Here is a 17,117-nt window from a genome sequence, read left to right as displayed (position 1 = left end):
TGCTGAAATAGTCATTTTAATAGACTCAAATGGCAAGTTCATCAATGAAAAACAGCTTTTTCCCAACCACAAAACAATAAAACTTTGGTGCCCGAACACAGAAAGTGCCCTTCGGCAACTTGAAAAAGAAAAACTGGGTGATCCCAGCCACATCATCATACATGTGGGATCAAATGACCTGAGGACACAACAGGAACGAGTGGCACAGTCAGTTATGCACGTAGCCGTTAAAGCAACACAGACCTTCCCAACATCTAAAATAGTCATCTCCACCATACTACCCAGAACTGATTTCCAACTGCGCACAATACAGAGAGTCAACACAGACATCTCACGTGGATGTGCAGGAATGCCAAACGTTCACCTGGCACATCATTCTACACTGAACATTCACCATCTTCATGACCACATTCATCTACGTAAAGACAGCGTGAATGTGTTGGCTAAAAATCTAAAAGATGTTGCACTTGGCAGAACCCCTGGCAGTCCCTCAAGGAGTAACAAAGAATCTAGCAACCCTCAACTAAAGAGACACTTCCACCCAATATCACCACATAGCGTCTTCTCCCAAAATCCTGATGAACGCTATACTACAGAACCCTGGAGACTTCGTCAACAACACCCTATGTCTCAACAACCTTACCCTGTCCCCCGGTACCCACATCCTGGACAACAACAACAACCACGTTTTCGACCTATGCACCCACAACCTATACGTGAACACCATGTACCACACCACCGACAGCAACACCAAGACTTCGTGCCACCATACCAGCAGCGGAAAAAACATCCAGTACAGAGAAATGCCCCGATGATGGAACAGATGCCCTCTCCACAACAAAATCCAAACCGATCAGAACGGCCAGAGCAACTGAACTACGCTGCGGCCCTAAAAGGCCAAAACGACACCCAAAGCACCAGTCTAACAGAAATTAAGGACATGCTAAACTTAATCTGCACACGGCTGATGGACAAATAGTGAGTAAAAGACAACAAAATGATCTGCACTATGATAAAGTAATATAGTTATAACAATTATGTAAAAGTAGGCTACATACAGTATGTTTGCATAATGTTAATTTATATTTAACTGGTTTAAGTCGGGTTGGTTTATTAGAGGAATGTTAAGATTGTTTGTTAAGCAAATGAACCCACTGACAATAACACTGTGGAACATTCAGGGAATACACTCATCCAGTTTTGGAGACAAAACCAAAACCCTGGACTTTAAGAAAAGTGTTTTAGATACAGACATAATAATATTACAAGAAACATGGCGCAGAACTGATAAGGTCACTCTTTGTCCCCCAGGTTATCGTGAAATATCAATATCATCTCAAAAGCATGAAAAAATCACATGTGGGAGAGATTCAGGTGGCACAATTATTTGGCACAAGCTTGAAATTGACAAATACATCCAACTAGTCAGAAAAGAAGAATCTCATGTCTGGCTCAAAATTAATAATCAAATCAGTCAAACTACAAAAGATATATTTTTATGTGCTGTTTATATTCCTCCCTCTGAATCGCCTTACTATAATGAAAACATCTTTGAAACCCTCCATCAAATTAATAATTTCCAGGCCCTAGGAAGTGTGTTGCTGTGTGGGGATCTTAATGCAAGAACAGGATCCCTACCCGATTACACCACAGACAATGGTAATAATTACATATTTGGACAGAGCTTTCAAGAAAACTATGTCAATTTTTTAAGAAATAACTTTGATACACAAGTCAACAAAAATGGAAAACTTCTGCTCGAGCTCTGCCGAAGTCTCGGCATATCCATTATCAATGGCAGAGTAAGAGGAGATTCTCTAGGAAGATACACATACAGTTCATTTCATGGTTGTTCAACAGTTGACTACATGATCACAGATTTAGATTTGTTCTCTTTCAAAGCATTCATAGTCAAACCACTAACACCCATCTCAGATCACAGCCAACTGACTCTATATCTAAAAAGGGAAGAAAACACAAACATACATCCACAACCCAGTAAGCTGCATAACATTAGAAAGAATTACAGATGGTCTCGAAACAGCACTGAAAAATACCTTATTGCTAATGACCACCCCCAAGTGCAATTACTTTTAGATAACTTTATAGAAAACAATTATTCTCCTAATGCTGATGATGTAAATTTAGCTGTAGAAAACATAAATTACATATTTGATTGTTTAGCAACAATATCCAACCTTAAAATCACTAAAAATAAAATTAGTGAGCAAAAACGAGATGACTGGTTTGATTCAGACTGTAAAAGAATAAGAAAAAATTTAAGACAACTTGCAAATCAAAAGCACAGACAACCAGACAGTGCAGATTTGCGTCTCCAATATTGTGAGGAACTTAAAAAATATAAAAATACACTCAGAAAAAAGAAAGAACGTTACACCCAAAATCAGCTTGAAACTATTGAAGAATCAATTCATTCAAACAGTTTCTGGGACAACTGGAATCTCCTAAATAAAAAGAACCATGAACAAATAACTATACAAAATGGAGACACCTGGAAAAATCACTTTGAACAACTTTATAGCAAAATAAACATGAATACAGAACAAACACAGATATATGAAAAATTAAACCATTTGGAAAAAATAATTGGCAAATATCAAAATCCACTTGACTACCCAATCACTGAAAAAGAGCTAAATGATAAAATACAGAATCTGACAACAAAAAAGGCAAGTGGACTAGATGGCATCCTAAATGAAATGCTTAAAAATATAAATCACAAATTCAAACTGGCCATACTAAAACTATTTAACTTGATTTTAAGTGTTGGATATTTTCCTGACATATGGAATAAGGGACTTATATCTCCCATATCCAAAAGTGGTGACAAATCAGACCCAAATAATTACAGAGGTATATGTGTGAGTAGCAATCTGGGGAAATTGTTCTGTAGTATCATCAATACAAGACTCATACATTTCCTTACAGAACACAATGTGCTAAGCAAAAGCCAAATTGGTTTTTTGCCAAATCATAGAACATCAGATCATATCTTCACCCTACGTACCCTGATTGATAAATACATTAACCAAAATAAAACCAAAATATTTGCTTGCTTTGTAGACTTCCAAAAAGCCTTTGATTCAATTTGGCATGAAGGCTTACTATCTAAACTTCTAGAATCAGGCATCGGGGGTAATGTATACAACATTATTAAAACAATGTACTCAAACAATCAATGTGCAATTAAAATTGGAAATAAACAAACAGAATTTTTTACTCAAGGAAGGGGGGTAAGACAGGGATGTCCACTATCACCCACCCTCTTCAATATTTACATTAATGAATTGGCAAAACTCCTAGAACAAAGCTCAGCACCTGGTCTCACACTACATGATTCAACCATCAAGTTTCTGCTATTTGCTGATGATCTGGTCTTGCTATCTCCAACTCAAGAGGGTCTACAGCAAAGCCTAGACATTTTGCATAAATTCTGTCACACCTGGGCCCTAAATATTAACACTAAGAAAACTAAAACTTTAACATTCCAGAAAAGACCAGGAAGTCAGAGGAAGACACAAAGAAATGTCACCCTTGGTGCCACCAAAATTGATCACGTTACAAGCTACACATACCTTGGGTTGAAAATAAATGCAACTGGAAACCTAAAATTGGCCATGAATGAATTGAAAGAGAAAGCAAGAAGGGCCTTTTACACCATCAAAAAATCAATCCAAATTGAAATACCAATTAGAATCTGGCTCAAAATATTCCAATCAGTCATAGAACCTATTGCACTTTATGGCAGTGAAGTTTGGGGTCCTCTCCTGAACCATGAATTTAACAAATGGGACAAAAGCCCGATTGAAGCCTTACATGCTGAGTTCTGTAAGAGTATCCTCAGAGTACAGAGAAACACACCAAATAACGCATGCAGAGCAGAATTGGGCCAATATCCTCTGCTAATGCGCATCCAGAAACGAACCATCAAATTTTGGAAACATCTTAAAATGAGTGACCCCAACTCTTATCATTTTAAAGCCCTTAAAAACCATGAAATGAACATTGACAAAAGTCCACTACTTCAGATGATCCTAAATCTACAAAAACACACTAACACCACTGACACACACATCAACAAAATTCGGCCCAACCAAATTATAAAAGTACAAAAGGAGAATTACCTGACTTACTGGACTGAATCAACAAGAAAACAAAGTAAACTTGAATGTTATTTGACCCTAAATAGAAATTATACAACAGCAGAATATCTAAGCACAGTGAAAGACTCAAAATTAAGAAGAACAATGACAAGATACAGACTGAGCAATCACGCTTTGACTATAGAGAAAGGAAGACATCGACAAAACTGGTTACCCAAAGAGAGCCGCATTTGCCCATACTGTAACCGAGGAGATATAGAGACAGAACAACACTTCCTCATCATCTGTCCTAATTATGAGGAAATCAGACAGAATTTCTACACAAAATTTGAAACAATGTGCACTGACTTCACAAAATTAAACAACAATGCACAACTTCAATATTTATTAGGAGAAAAACAAAATTGTATTTTACTAGCAGCACAATACATTGCTGCCTGCCATAAGAAAAGGGAGGAGTCGACCATTCAGTAATGCGCTTACATATATTCACATACTCTTGCACAACACATTGTTCATAGATTTCTATAATGTATTCTTTTTTTTTTAGTTTTTATTTGTATATAGGTTTTTTTTTTCATGTATATCATTTGTTTTCATGTTCTATATTCACTGTTAATGCTTTGGCAATACATTGTAACACTTGTCATGCCAATAAATTGAAATTGAAATTGAGAGAGAGAGAGAGAGAGAGAGAGAGAGAGAGAGACGTACACTGAGATTGAAAACAACAGTGATTATGTAACAAGAGATGCTTGGCCATGTAAATATGAGTGGTTGTTCCCAGAATGCTTGATGGGATTCCCATCGCATTGCTATGGAGTTTGGGAATACTAGATTGGATGGTTGCTATAGCTTTCCGTCAAGATAGCTTTTTATCTAGATCTATCTGTCCAGATACCTGCCTGTCTGTGTGTCTAGATATCTTTCTGTCTGTCTATATCTCTGTTAGATATCATCTGTCTGTCTTCCTAGATTTTTGTCCGTCTAGTTGTTTGTCTGGCTGTGTGTCTAGCTATCTGTGTGTCTAGATGTGCTTTCTGTCTAGTTGTTTGTCTGTCCGTCTATATCTATCTGTCCAGATATCTTCGTGTCTGAGTGTCTAGATATGTGGAGGTTTGTCTAGATTTCTGTTTGTTTTCTAGATATCTATCTGTCTTTTTGTCTGTCTAGATTTCTGCCTGTCTGTCTGTGTCTAGCAATCTGAATGTCTAGATTTTCTCTCCGTCTGTCTGTCTAGATGTTTGTCTGGCTGTGTGTCTAGATATATGGCTGTCTAGATCTGCCTGTCTAGATGTTTGTCTGTCTGTCTATCTGTCTTTCTATATATATATATATATATATATATATATATATATATATATATATATATATTGTCTCACTGTCTGTCTAGATAGCTGTCTGTCTATATCTTTCTGTCTAGATAGCTGCCTGTTCGTGTGTCTAGATATCTATCTGTCTGTCTAAATTTCTGTTAGATTTTGTCTGTCTGTCTTCCTAGATTTTTGTCTCCTTGTCTTTCTGTCTGTGTAGATGTTTTTCTGGCTGTGTGTCTAGATATCTGTGTGTCTAGATGTGCCTTTCTGTCTAGTTGTCTGTCTGTCTAGATCTATTTGTCCATGGTGTCTAGATATCTGGATGTCTGTCTAGATTTCTGTCTGTCTTTTTCGATATCTATCCGTTTTTTCTGTCTCTCTAGATTTCTGCCTTTCTGTCTGTTTGTTTGTTTGTCTGTCTGTGTCTAGAAATCTGACTGTCTAGATTCCATCTCCGTCTGTCTGTCTAGATGTTTGTCTGGCTGTGTGTCTACATATATGGCTGTCTAGGTCTGCCTGTCTAGATGTTTATCTATCTTTCTATATACAGTATATTTGTCTCACTGTGTGTCTAGATAGCTGTCTCTCTAGATATTTGTCTGTTTAGATTTCTGTCTGTCCATCAATCCATTCGTTCTAGATATCTGTCTGTTTGTCAAAATATTTGTGTATGTCTGTCTGTCTGTTTAGACCTGAGTGTCTAGATATCTGAATGTCTGTCTTACTAGATATGTATTTGTCATTCTGTCTGTCAAAATTTTTGGCTTTCTGTGTCTAGAAATCTGACTGTTTGGTTTTGTTGTCTGTCTGTCTGTCTCTCTGTCTAGATGTTTGTCTCATTATCTGTCTATTATAGATATTGTTTTTCTTTATCTATTTGTCTAGATGTCTGTCTGTCTGTGTGTCTAAATATCTGTCTGTCTGTCTCTCTCTTTCTTTCGTGATTCAGGGTTGTCAAGTTGTCTGTCTGTCTGTCTTTCTAGATTTCTATCTGTTTGTTTGTTCTCAATGTCTGTCTGTCTGTATGTCTAGATACAGGTATATCGGTCAGTCTAGATGTATGTATATTTTGATAAACGAATAAAAACAGAGTTATCTCGTTTTGCAACGAAACTCTTCATATATATATATACACATACACATATGTAATTTGGTGGTGGAGGATGAATTGTTGAACCAGTTCAGACTTAAGATTAGGAATCTGACAATATAACTAATAATGTTTCTCTCAGCAAATTCAATCGATAAAAGTGCATTAGGAGGAATCCAGTCGTCTTCTAGATAAGATGTTCAGGGAGGTTTTTCAACACTGCTCGTGTTCATGATCTGAAGCATTTCTGCTATCAGTTAGCAACTCTCAGTTTGGGTCTGTCGGTCACTTGTACCTAATTCTCAGGGTCGCCGGGTCGATGAAAAAGCTCTATTTTATCTTCCGTAGCAGTGTGTGGTTACGCAAGATGCGAGGGCATGTAGTGTTAGGGTATGGAGACGATGCAGGGCTGCTTGATTTCCCCTGGGCTCGGGTTGCCATGGTTACTTGAGGGCAGAATACTGATGAGCGTCTTAGATTAATGCCATCACCCGATGCACTTTACATGTGTGCGAGTGCATTTGTGCGAAACATTCAAAATAATATTTCTCTCAGTCTGCCAGCTGAACTTTTCTAGGGAGTCTGTGTATGTTTGTTACAAGCAGGCAATGTGTGGCTTAATAAAAGGTTTGCGAAAGTTTTTCTTTTTATATCTTCACCAGGTCCCAGTTAAGTATCTGTTTTAGAGAAGCAAAGAAAACTGTAATAAACAAATTTCATAAAAAAGTCTAATGCCATTACGACACAAAATATTTTGGACTCATCCCAAAGTAACAGAAGTCTTGGTGCATACAGAAATGCATTTTGTTTTCAAAGATTGCTTGCTTCGTCTCTTCTGTTTTTCTTCTTGTGCACTGTTTGGCTATGCCGAACAGCCAATCAAAATGACGCGACTCCCACCGCCAGTTCGAGGCACAAAACTTGGCCTTGGTTGGTACCTAGCTTAAGAAAAATATGGGATGAGTTTAACACATTTTTTGTGGTAATCAGCATTATGCCACTTAAAATTAAGTAACATGATCTGTGTTTGGTTTAGTATAATAAAGACTTGTTTTTAACTGCATGTCTGTGTGTTCTTGGTGGGTCACATCATTCAGGAACTGAATGCAATGTATCATTCACTGCCTCTCTTAACATAAAACACACACACACATATATTCATTGGCCTGAAGCTGTTTCCTTAGCACCCGTGTCTCAACAAAGCGACGAGTGGCAAATTTCATATTAATCTGTGTTTTCATTCTAACCAGTTGGGATGCTAACAGGCGAGACATTTTCTCCTGCCAGTTCCCCAACAGTCCCCATTGATATCTATTAAACATGAAATGTTTTCTGATTGGCTAATTTTTACTTATAGACTCGCACCTGTTAAGGACACAGTGTCAGGACCACGGGATCTCATACCATTAAATCAAAAAATCTACCGCTCTGAACTGGCTGTGAATCAGACTTCTGTGTCTGTGACCTCCCCCTACCTGTTTTAACCCTGATGCCTGTGTGTGACCTCTGACCCCTCTGCGCTCCCTGTAGGATGCAGACGTCCAGCACCACCTCCAGTTTGGGCTCAGCTGATGAGAATGCTGTCATGCAAGCGGATGATGCATTAAAGACCGTTCATCTGGAGCTCACGGAGACCTGCCTGGACATGATGGCGCGATACGTCTTCTCAAACTTCTCCGCCTTGCCAAAGAGGTCTGTGCGTTAACTGTGGGTCATGATGACTAGTATGCACCGTGAACAGATCAAGGGGACTAGAGCTAGAGAAGTTAAACAGTTTTTACAGGAAGTGCTAACTTTAACTAGCATGCTTACATTGCATTGTGCATTTGTTGTGAGTTTTTTATCTTATTGTAAAGCTATTACCTTTTAGATTCAGCACATTTAAATAAAAAACGTATGTATATTTATAGTATATTTTAAATTAACATCAATTTAGATTTGATTTATACTATAACAAAGCATTATTTAATGTTAGTTCATAATGTTCATGATAAAATAGTTCACCAAAACTATTCGAATGCATAAACATTGTTTTTTGTTTTTCTCGTGAATGCGTGTTTCTTCACGTCGCATATGACGACTAGTCACGACTCATTGGTGAAAATCAGTGATCGTCTTACTTACCAATATGGAGCAGGCGTTCTGCAAATTTTTTTATCTAGATGTATTTACATTTAAACTTGACATATTGACAGCTAAATACTCTTAAAATATGAATGTTTTAAAGGGGACATATCATGAAAATCTTACTTTTCCATGTTTAAGTTTTGGTAAACCATTCTCTCCAAGCATGTGAAAAATTAGGTCATTGAAATTTGGCCCAATGAGCTTCCTTGTGATAATGTGATTTAAATAATACTGCCCCTTAATCTGCACTATCCAACCATAGCACTGTTATTTAGTGCAGAGAAAGAGAAAAATAATTGACAGCACAATTGAGTTTTCAATTTCATCAAATAACCATTATGGTGATCAGTGTTTGCATTAGCTTTAAAAAAAATCTTGTGAAATGTCCACTTTAATATCATTTATATTATTTAATATAACTCAAAATGTGTTCGGCTGTACAAAATACTTAAGTAAATTTAGGATCGCATTAAGGTGAGTTAATTATGGGGTAATTTTCATTATTGGGTGAACTGTTCCTCTAACTGATTTTGTTTAATGTCACTTTGAACATGTTGGGTGTAAATAGGATTTTGAGAGATGAGTGTCCTTGTTTGGTTAAGCTTGTTGTTTTGGAAAGTATTGTATCTTTATTGTGAGAACAGTAGAAGAGAAATAACCCTATCAGATATAGATGTGCTTTTTCCACAACAGTGTCTCTCTCTTGTGTCCTGTGGTTGTGTATAACAGGAAATAAGAAATAGATAAGTAAATGAATTCCTAAACCATCACTGTCACCTTCTCAGGTCTCCCATCGCAGAGTTTTTGTTATCCGGTGGACCGAGTATGACGTGGCTGGTTGGGAATAAATTGGTCACCATAACAACCAGCGGCGGGTCTCGGACCCAAGCCCTGCTGGGTTTAGACATGACGGAAAGAACTGGAGGAGGAGAAATGACCAGGTTACAAATAGTTCAGTCAAAATGGCTTTGTTTATGCCAAACGCTTATATGAATTTAAAAATAGTAATACAGTACACTGTGATATTGTTGAAAATATGTATAATGTAACATTTAGACTAACCCTAAAATATGACATTGTCAATTAAGCAGGACATTATTTATACATTTCTCCCCAAGTCTAACATTGAACGGAAAACACAAATCCAAACACAAGCATTAATCTGCTCTCTGCAGGTCAGACCCGTCACTTCACACACGCCAGACGATGGAAGCTCCCGCCAAACTGGAGTCCCAGTCCGGCCAGCAGATCAACACAAACACTCGAACGCGAGTCCGCTCCATTTCAGGTGCACTTACGTGTGACACCAACAGATTCATTACAAGGAGGATATTCCCAAATCTGGTTTTGATTTGTTTTCTAAATTTCCTCAAATGTTTTTCTCTAGGAGGTCACGCTCTTCGGGCCGGCCCAGCTCATAGTTTGAGCCCCCTGGTGGCGTCTCCTGAGGGGGAGTACAGTGGCCCTTTGCCTCCTCCCGGTCCCCCGTTGGAAGTCCTGGGATCGCAGAGGGGCGGAGAGGATCACAGTTTACAATCCACTTCTCATTCGTCCCCTCCTCTCAAAGAGAAGTCCTGCCTGGCAGAGTTTGTGCCCATGCTGACACAGGGCTGGGCAGAGATCTTCATCCGCAGACCCTCAGGTATTTGTTTTTTCTGGATGAACTTATGTTGTAATTTTTTATGTTTGCGTGCTGTGCCTCTTTGACCTTGACTTTCTCCGTAATTATCACCCATAATTTGTGCGTGGCACAGAAATTAAATCATGTTATTTTATTCCAAGGGTGTTTCAGTGGGCACACATGGCCCGAAGGGTCTCTGTTGCCATTTTGGAAGTCGTAATGTGTTGGACTCACACATGCCGTGCCCGCAGGCCTGATTTTTCTCAACTTTTCATCCTGTTTTTCTGCATCTAGCTCTAAATGAAGGACCGCTCGTGAGCATTTCACTGCATTTCTCACATTAATTGCGACGTGTCCTTGAATGCTTTTTTCCTCTGAGGCGAGATGTTTAAAAAAAAGTTCCAGGCAATTTCAGAGCCCCTTTTTATCTTTCCGTTTTAATTTGGATCTATTTAATTTAATTGGGATGTATTTGGATTTTTCGGCCTCTCATTTTTTTGTTCCACATCTTAAATAAAAATCTCAAATGCTTTCTAACTAAATTCACAAATTTATTATAATAATCATTAAGTAATTTCACATAGTGAAAGGTGATTATGGCTGTATGGAGTTTACTGGATGTCACACAAGGTTGGGAACAAGGGGCAACCCATCCGGTCTCTGTTGTGAAGCCAACACAGAAGTGACTTAAACTGCAATTCATCGACTCGCCACTTGAGGCTCCACAATGGAGTCAATCCCATAGACCCCCATGTTAAAATGCCCAACTTTACAGCAGAAATAAATGTGTTTACAGCCTGGTACAAAAAGTGTTTTTTGTCTATTTAGATTTTTGTAAGCTTGCCCTTCATGACAAGTATTAGGGGTGAATGTTTTTCCATTTAAATTATATTAAACCTAAGTTTTGCATAATTAAGGGCGTGAGTGACAAGTAAACTGCCACTGCTGTCACTACCGTCGAGCTAGGTGGGTGTGGTTTCATCAACCAGGCACCTCAGGTCCACCCACGTCCCGCCTCTTGGCCCATTTTTGGTTATCCGCAAGTGAGGTGCAGGCACCGCCAACTTTGGGCATCAAAAATACTCTTGACAAATGTAGTGGTGATGTGACAGTCACTACGTCCATATTTTTTACACTCTATGGTTGGGAGACGTTGATACAGATGTTGTATAAATGGGTTTATGGTTTTATCAGTAAAATGTCCAATGGCTATGAACAGACAGCTCTCAAGGTCTTAACCTGACATCCACCTGTGTTTATGTGCTGAATTTATGAATTGGTCTCCCTGTTTAAGCCAGATGGGGCCGATCACATCCTGCTGGGTTTGTGCAAAGTCCATGTTGTAAAGCTTTATATCCATTGTCTGGTAGGATGAATGGTGGGTACATTAAAAACATGTGACATTTGTGTTAAAAAAGGCTATTTTAGCTGGCTTTGCAAATATTCTGGAATCATGCAGTAGTCGCTGAGCTATTAAATCTTTCTCATATTCACATTTCAATCAAATACATTCTGTTTGTGAATAATTTCTGTGTTGGTCTATCCTCAGGCAACACCAGCTGGCTCATGTGTTTGGAGAATCCTCCAAGTCCCTTCTCCTCTGAGCTGGGAAATCTGCCTCTACAGGAGCTGTCAAGTGTGCTGATGGCCATGGATGGGATAAAAGAACCTCAGGCCGATGCCCCTGTTGCCCCCGCTGCCCCCACTGAAGTGCCTCTGTCTCAGGGCAAACCCTGCTTCATACAGCGCTCCAACACAGGTGAGACACTTAACTATAAATCTGATAACATGTCTAAGACACCCCTGTACCTGTGAGATAAGAAAGAGATATCAAAATAATTTTGCACAAAAAAAGTATTTTTTTATATACATTTTAGTACCGAATAATATATAGTAACAACACGTACTCAATGTATGGTAAAGATTAAGATTAGGATTTGATTTATGGTTAAGCCCAGAGTATAGTTTGTTTGTTTATGTGTACACAGCATACGCGCACGGTCCAACACACAGCCTGGCAAAGTATTGAAAATAGGAAATTCAAAATAGGGGGCTCGTCATGTCAAAATATTTGTCGTTGCTTCATGTAAACCATGTGCATCAAGGTTTATGATTAAAAAGACACTCGCACTGTACCCCCGCGTACACATAAAAATGGACTATACTTTGGATGTTATAATGCAGTGTTAACATAAATTCCATACTTCATAATCCATACGTCCATACTGCTGGTGAAGTATACTATTTGTGTTGTGCGCTGTTTTTGTAGTATTGTACTGTACGTATAATGTGTCTTTGTATGGATAGATGTTAAGAATTGATCATTTTACATTTATATTTATCTGTTTATCCAAAGCATCTTACAAACCTTTTCCCGCCATTTTTAACGTGGTTGAGTCATGTGATAATAATCATCACATTACTGTGTTTGTTATTTTGTTTTGCACCATTTCACACCTGTACTACATGTGGGCAGCATGTAGTGCACAGTATGCAGTGAGCAGCGCACTAATATTTAATTTTGAATACAGCTTGAATACAAGTTTCCTTTTTCGGGATGAAGTGACATCTTGATTTCAAGAGTTTGTGAATTGGTCCTTCCTGTTTGTTACAATTTATTAAGGATAAATAATGAATCATCACCTACATGAATAATTCTGAACAAATGCTGCACCTGTTTGATTTCCACAACACGTTAATTTTCAGTCTTTCATCATAGAACGGTTTCATTTCGACCTTCATGTCATTCATGTGCATTTCTCCTCGGTCCACGCCACGCTGATTGTTTGCCATGTATTGGTTTTTTGTTTTGTTTTTTCGTGTGCTGGGTGTTTTACGGCAGTGGGCTCTCTTTGCTCGCTCTGCTCCCCCGATACGCCTGGCAGGTTACACAGGAGTATTTCATGGGCAGGTAGATATCTCACCTGTGTGTGTATGCCTCCTCGAGCGCATACACACACGCTTTTGTGCCGTTGTTGTGTTTCTTCAGCTTTCTGTGTGCATTAACACTCGACAATCCAGAACATACCAACTATAATCAAGGATTCGGTCAACCAATCACCACACAGAAGCAATGCGATTGATTTTTGATTCATGACGCTTTGATTATGCATTGCTTTGCTTTTTGATGAGTTTGACGTGAAAGGCAAACATGATGCTTGTGATGAAGTTTTCATTTAAAGCATTTCTGAAGTCAGCCAAAGTCTGCTGGCTGCTAATAAATTCCCTTACATCTGATGGAGTTTTAGTTAGACCAGATAAAAGGTTTTGATGATATTAAATATATTATCATTTGTATACTTGGCTACAATTATCACTTGATTTCAGAGAGAATATGTGAACATTGAGAAATATTTTCTGAAAGAGAGAGTGCATTTTAAATGTGTATATCAAATAAAAGTGTATTTGCGCAACCTTGAGGATACACTGACTAAATTCGTAAAGTAGTGTTTCTCAACAAATCCTTCCAAGGACGCCTCAAAATTATATACATTATTAAAACAAGCAATTAAATTAGCTTTTTGTTTATTTAGTTTTATAACAAATTAGGGCTGCACGATATTGCCGCAAATGCGATAACTGTGATGTGCGATATGCTGTATGATAATGCTATAAGTTTATTAAATAGACCCCTTAAATTATATTGGAATATATTTATAAACTTAAAACTATATAGCATGCATTTTTCACATCGCTTTTTGGAAAAGCAACTCTTGCTCTGTCTTGCCAGTCTCTCTGCTGTTTAAATCTAACAAAAACATTGAGTATACATAACTTTGTTGAAATATTAAAGTCATTCTGTTATTGCAGGGTTTTTCAAACTTTTTCGTCAGCCAAACTCCTTCACCTAAATTATTTACTTGAAGTAGATTTGAAGTAAATATTTAAATAATTTATTAGCACATTTGCATGTTTAACTTCAAAAACATTTATTTTAAGTTTGAAGGTTGTTATAAGTAATATTTTACAAATTCATTGTTATTATAATCTTTTATTAGACATTCATCTGGTAATTTTATTGGTATGTAAAACATATCTGTCGTTTTTATTAAACAATTTAAAATAATTTAGTTTTTAATTTTTTAATTTTTTCATATAGTTCTCTTTCTCTTGTTATTAACTTACAATATGGATAAAAGTAACCAGCTGGATATAAACTAATGCAAATTTATATAATAATCAGACATTTTGTGTAACTGAGATACTACTAATATTAGAGTCCTATAAGCCTTGACGGCAAACTTAGGTTCCTGCTGTTGTTTCTCTGCTAATGCACATCTATTCAGCAGATTAATTACTTTATAATGATATAAAGCAACGGACACAACTTGGGAAAACTATCGGCATGGATTTTTTTCCCGATAGCCGATTGTTCCACCAATGAACTATCGCTGCCGATTAATTGGCAAAAACGATTAATCGGTCTACTTCTATTGCGACGTAAACATTTACGATATTCCAGTAATTTCACTATATCTTGCACCCCTAACAACTATACATCTTTCTAGTTTTGCCAATTTCATATCATTTTATTAGAAAGAATTTGTGATTGGGGTGGGCTTCAAATATTGTTTTGGACAAATAAGGTGCCTTGAAGTCAAAGGGTTGAGATCCACTGTTGTAATGCCAACACTCGTCCTGAGAACCAAAGATTTTTATTTTATGGTGACTTTTAACTACTTGCACTCTTAGAATTTTTGCAGAATATGACATGCCTGAATTTAAAAAAGTAATTGTACCACACAATTTGGAGTAAATAAGAAAATTTGCCAGCAGGTCCACAGAGTTCAAGTGGATTTATTAATGATGTTTTGAAGCCTTTCAGTGTCAAATCCAAACACGATCAGCTTGTTTTTCTGTGTGTGTGTGCTTGTGATCAAAGCATTCATCTGTAGTTTTGATCTTCTGATGGCTTTGCATGTTTTAGGAGAGTATTCAGACTAATCGTAGACGTCATAGATGCTCAAGGTTTCTCTGTTCATGCTTTTTAACCCAAATTGTCGTGACTGTATCTTGTGAAACATGCATGCCAACAGACTCTGAGGTTTTGAAAGAAGGGGAGCGAAGCAAACCGGTGATCGCGACGTCTAATTCTCAAGAGATTGGGGATTTTGAAGGCATGCCCTCCGAACCGATCTTCATCGGTACTGAAACAACATCAGCCAGCCGACTCAGTCGGGTGAGTGAATGTTAAGGAAACCAGTCAAAAGGTTTTTCAAAACTGCATTGGACAAATTGTCATCATGTTTTTTTCTGCGGTGAAATGTGTAATTTCTGCACCATTAGCAACATTTTTGAAAAGGGTTTTCAAACTTTCTATTGGTCGAACAAACAGGAAGTCCCGCCTTAAACATAAATCATTGGTTAAAGCATTCTGATAGGGCCATAGTTCTAACATGAGTTGTTGTTTTTTTTTTTTTTACAAAAAATCTGTCTATAAAAGGGGTTGTTTATAGTTCTGACTATTGTAACATCCCAGAAATGTTTTTTTTTAGTGGAGAAAATCTGTTGTATGGGTCAATTTTTAGATGCTTGGTTTTGTCCAACAGAAGTGTCTTTGATTGGCACATTCATTAAAGTCTGAACTTTAAATTTTAGCATCTGTTAAGTCTAGTTTTGTTCCTTTAGTCCTCCTCAACATCCAGTCAGGACGATGAAAAGTCGACCCTTGAGGAAGTGAGCGAGGGTGGCATACCCATCGACCAACCGCCCTTGACCCTCTCCACCCCTGGAGCCCAAGAATCCGACCTCACCTTCACCCATCCGTCACTGCTGAGCAAATCGAGCTCCTCACCAGAGCTCCAGACTCTTCCCGAAGCCTTTAGCAAAGCAGCGGCACAGAGCGCTGCGATCGGAGATACGGTCTGCTCCAAGGTGCAGCTGGTCCAGGCCCCTGCTGAAAGAGAAGGCCCGGGAGAAGCCTCTTGGCACGTAGAGAGTGTCGGAACGGGTGCGTCCATCTCATCTTCATCCATCTCGTCTTCATCCACCTCCAGGATGAGGCTGGAATTTCCCACGACCCAGCCTGGACCGGTCTCTCCCACCGGACACAGACCCCGTGGACACACCATTTCTGTTTCAGCACCTTCATCTCGTAGAGAGAGAAAGATGGACAGAGACTCGTACCACAATCGCGGAGGTCCGAGCAATGCGGAGAAAAGCTCAGGACTGAGTCCCAGGTAAGATGGCGCTGTCCAATATGTGCTTAATGACTGATCGATTTACCCAGCGTGATGATTACACCCTACAAACCATAATACATGAATCATCTCTGTGAACAAAAGCACTTTTCAAAGTCAAGCATTACGCACTCAGAATAATAACATGACTTGGAAAACTCAGTTTTTCTCTATTACTGTCATCATCTTTCCTCGGTAGATGCTAAATCATCCTGCCGTTGTTCCACTTATTCGCTGAAGTGGGTCAGTTTCAAGTCAAATGGGTTCAGATTGTTGTGCCTTGAATTAGAATTACGGCTAAATTGCTTTCATCCGTCTTTGTGAGGTTTCTTCGAATTCGCTCTTGGACTTGCACGTACCTGAGGCTTGCTTCTTGTTTATAGACCAAAGCCAGGGAAGGCGATTGAGTTAAGGAGCCTCATTTATCACAGGGCCGTGGACACGAGGAGTTGCTGGTTTCTGCCTTCTTTTGTGTGATTCAGTAATGGCTGTCATATTCGTAGTCTGTGGACCCATTGAAATGTATAATCTTCAATTATTAACCTTGTCTGTTTAGATAAACCTCAATTAACTCCTAATAAAACCTGAAGTTTCCTGACGCTCCTTGAAACCTTCAATATACACTTTTCCAATTAAAAGAAGACAAAGATGAAAGTTTCT

The 17,117-nt window shown here is 38.3% G+C and overlaps 1 protein-coding gene across 4 annotated transcripts in view; it reads left to right on the top strand.

Moving 5' to 3' along the window:
* Positions 1-17,117, top strand: part of tsc2 (TSC complex subunit 2) — a 46,693-nt gene that overhangs the window by 22,498 nt on the left and 7,078 nt on the right. For 3 of the 4 annotated variants that reach the window (XM_065295121.2, XM_065295120.2, XM_065295119.2), the window contains 8 exons: positions 8,061-8,222; positions 9,443-9,598; positions 9,833-9,945; positions 10,045-10,299; positions 11,828-12,037; positions 13,121-13,189; positions 15,315-15,457; positions 15,907-16,457. In XM_065295121.2, coding sequence (XP_065151193.2) covers positions 8,061-8,222; positions 9,443-9,598; positions 9,833-9,945; positions 10,045-10,299; positions 11,828-12,037; positions 13,121-13,189; positions 15,315-15,457; positions 15,907-16,457 — 1,659 coding nt within the window. The remainder of the gene's footprint in view (positions 1-8,060; positions 8,223-9,442; positions 9,599-9,832; positions 9,946-10,044; positions 10,300-11,827; positions 12,038-13,120; positions 13,190-15,314; positions 15,458-15,906; positions 16,458-17,117) is intronic. The other variant, XM_073814313.1, reaches the window with a different exon arrangement.

This window comes from Paramisgurnus dabryanus, chromosome 4, assembly GCF_030506205.2.
Source record: "Paramisgurnus dabryanus chromosome 4, PD_genome_1.1, whole genome shotgun sequence".
Taxonomy (NCBI): Eukaryota; Metazoa; Chordata; class Actinopteri; order Cypriniformes; family Cobitidae; genus Paramisgurnus; species Paramisgurnus dabryanus.
The sequence above is the reverse complement of the archived record's forward strand: the minus strand, read 5'-3'. Positions and strand labels throughout refer to the sequence as shown.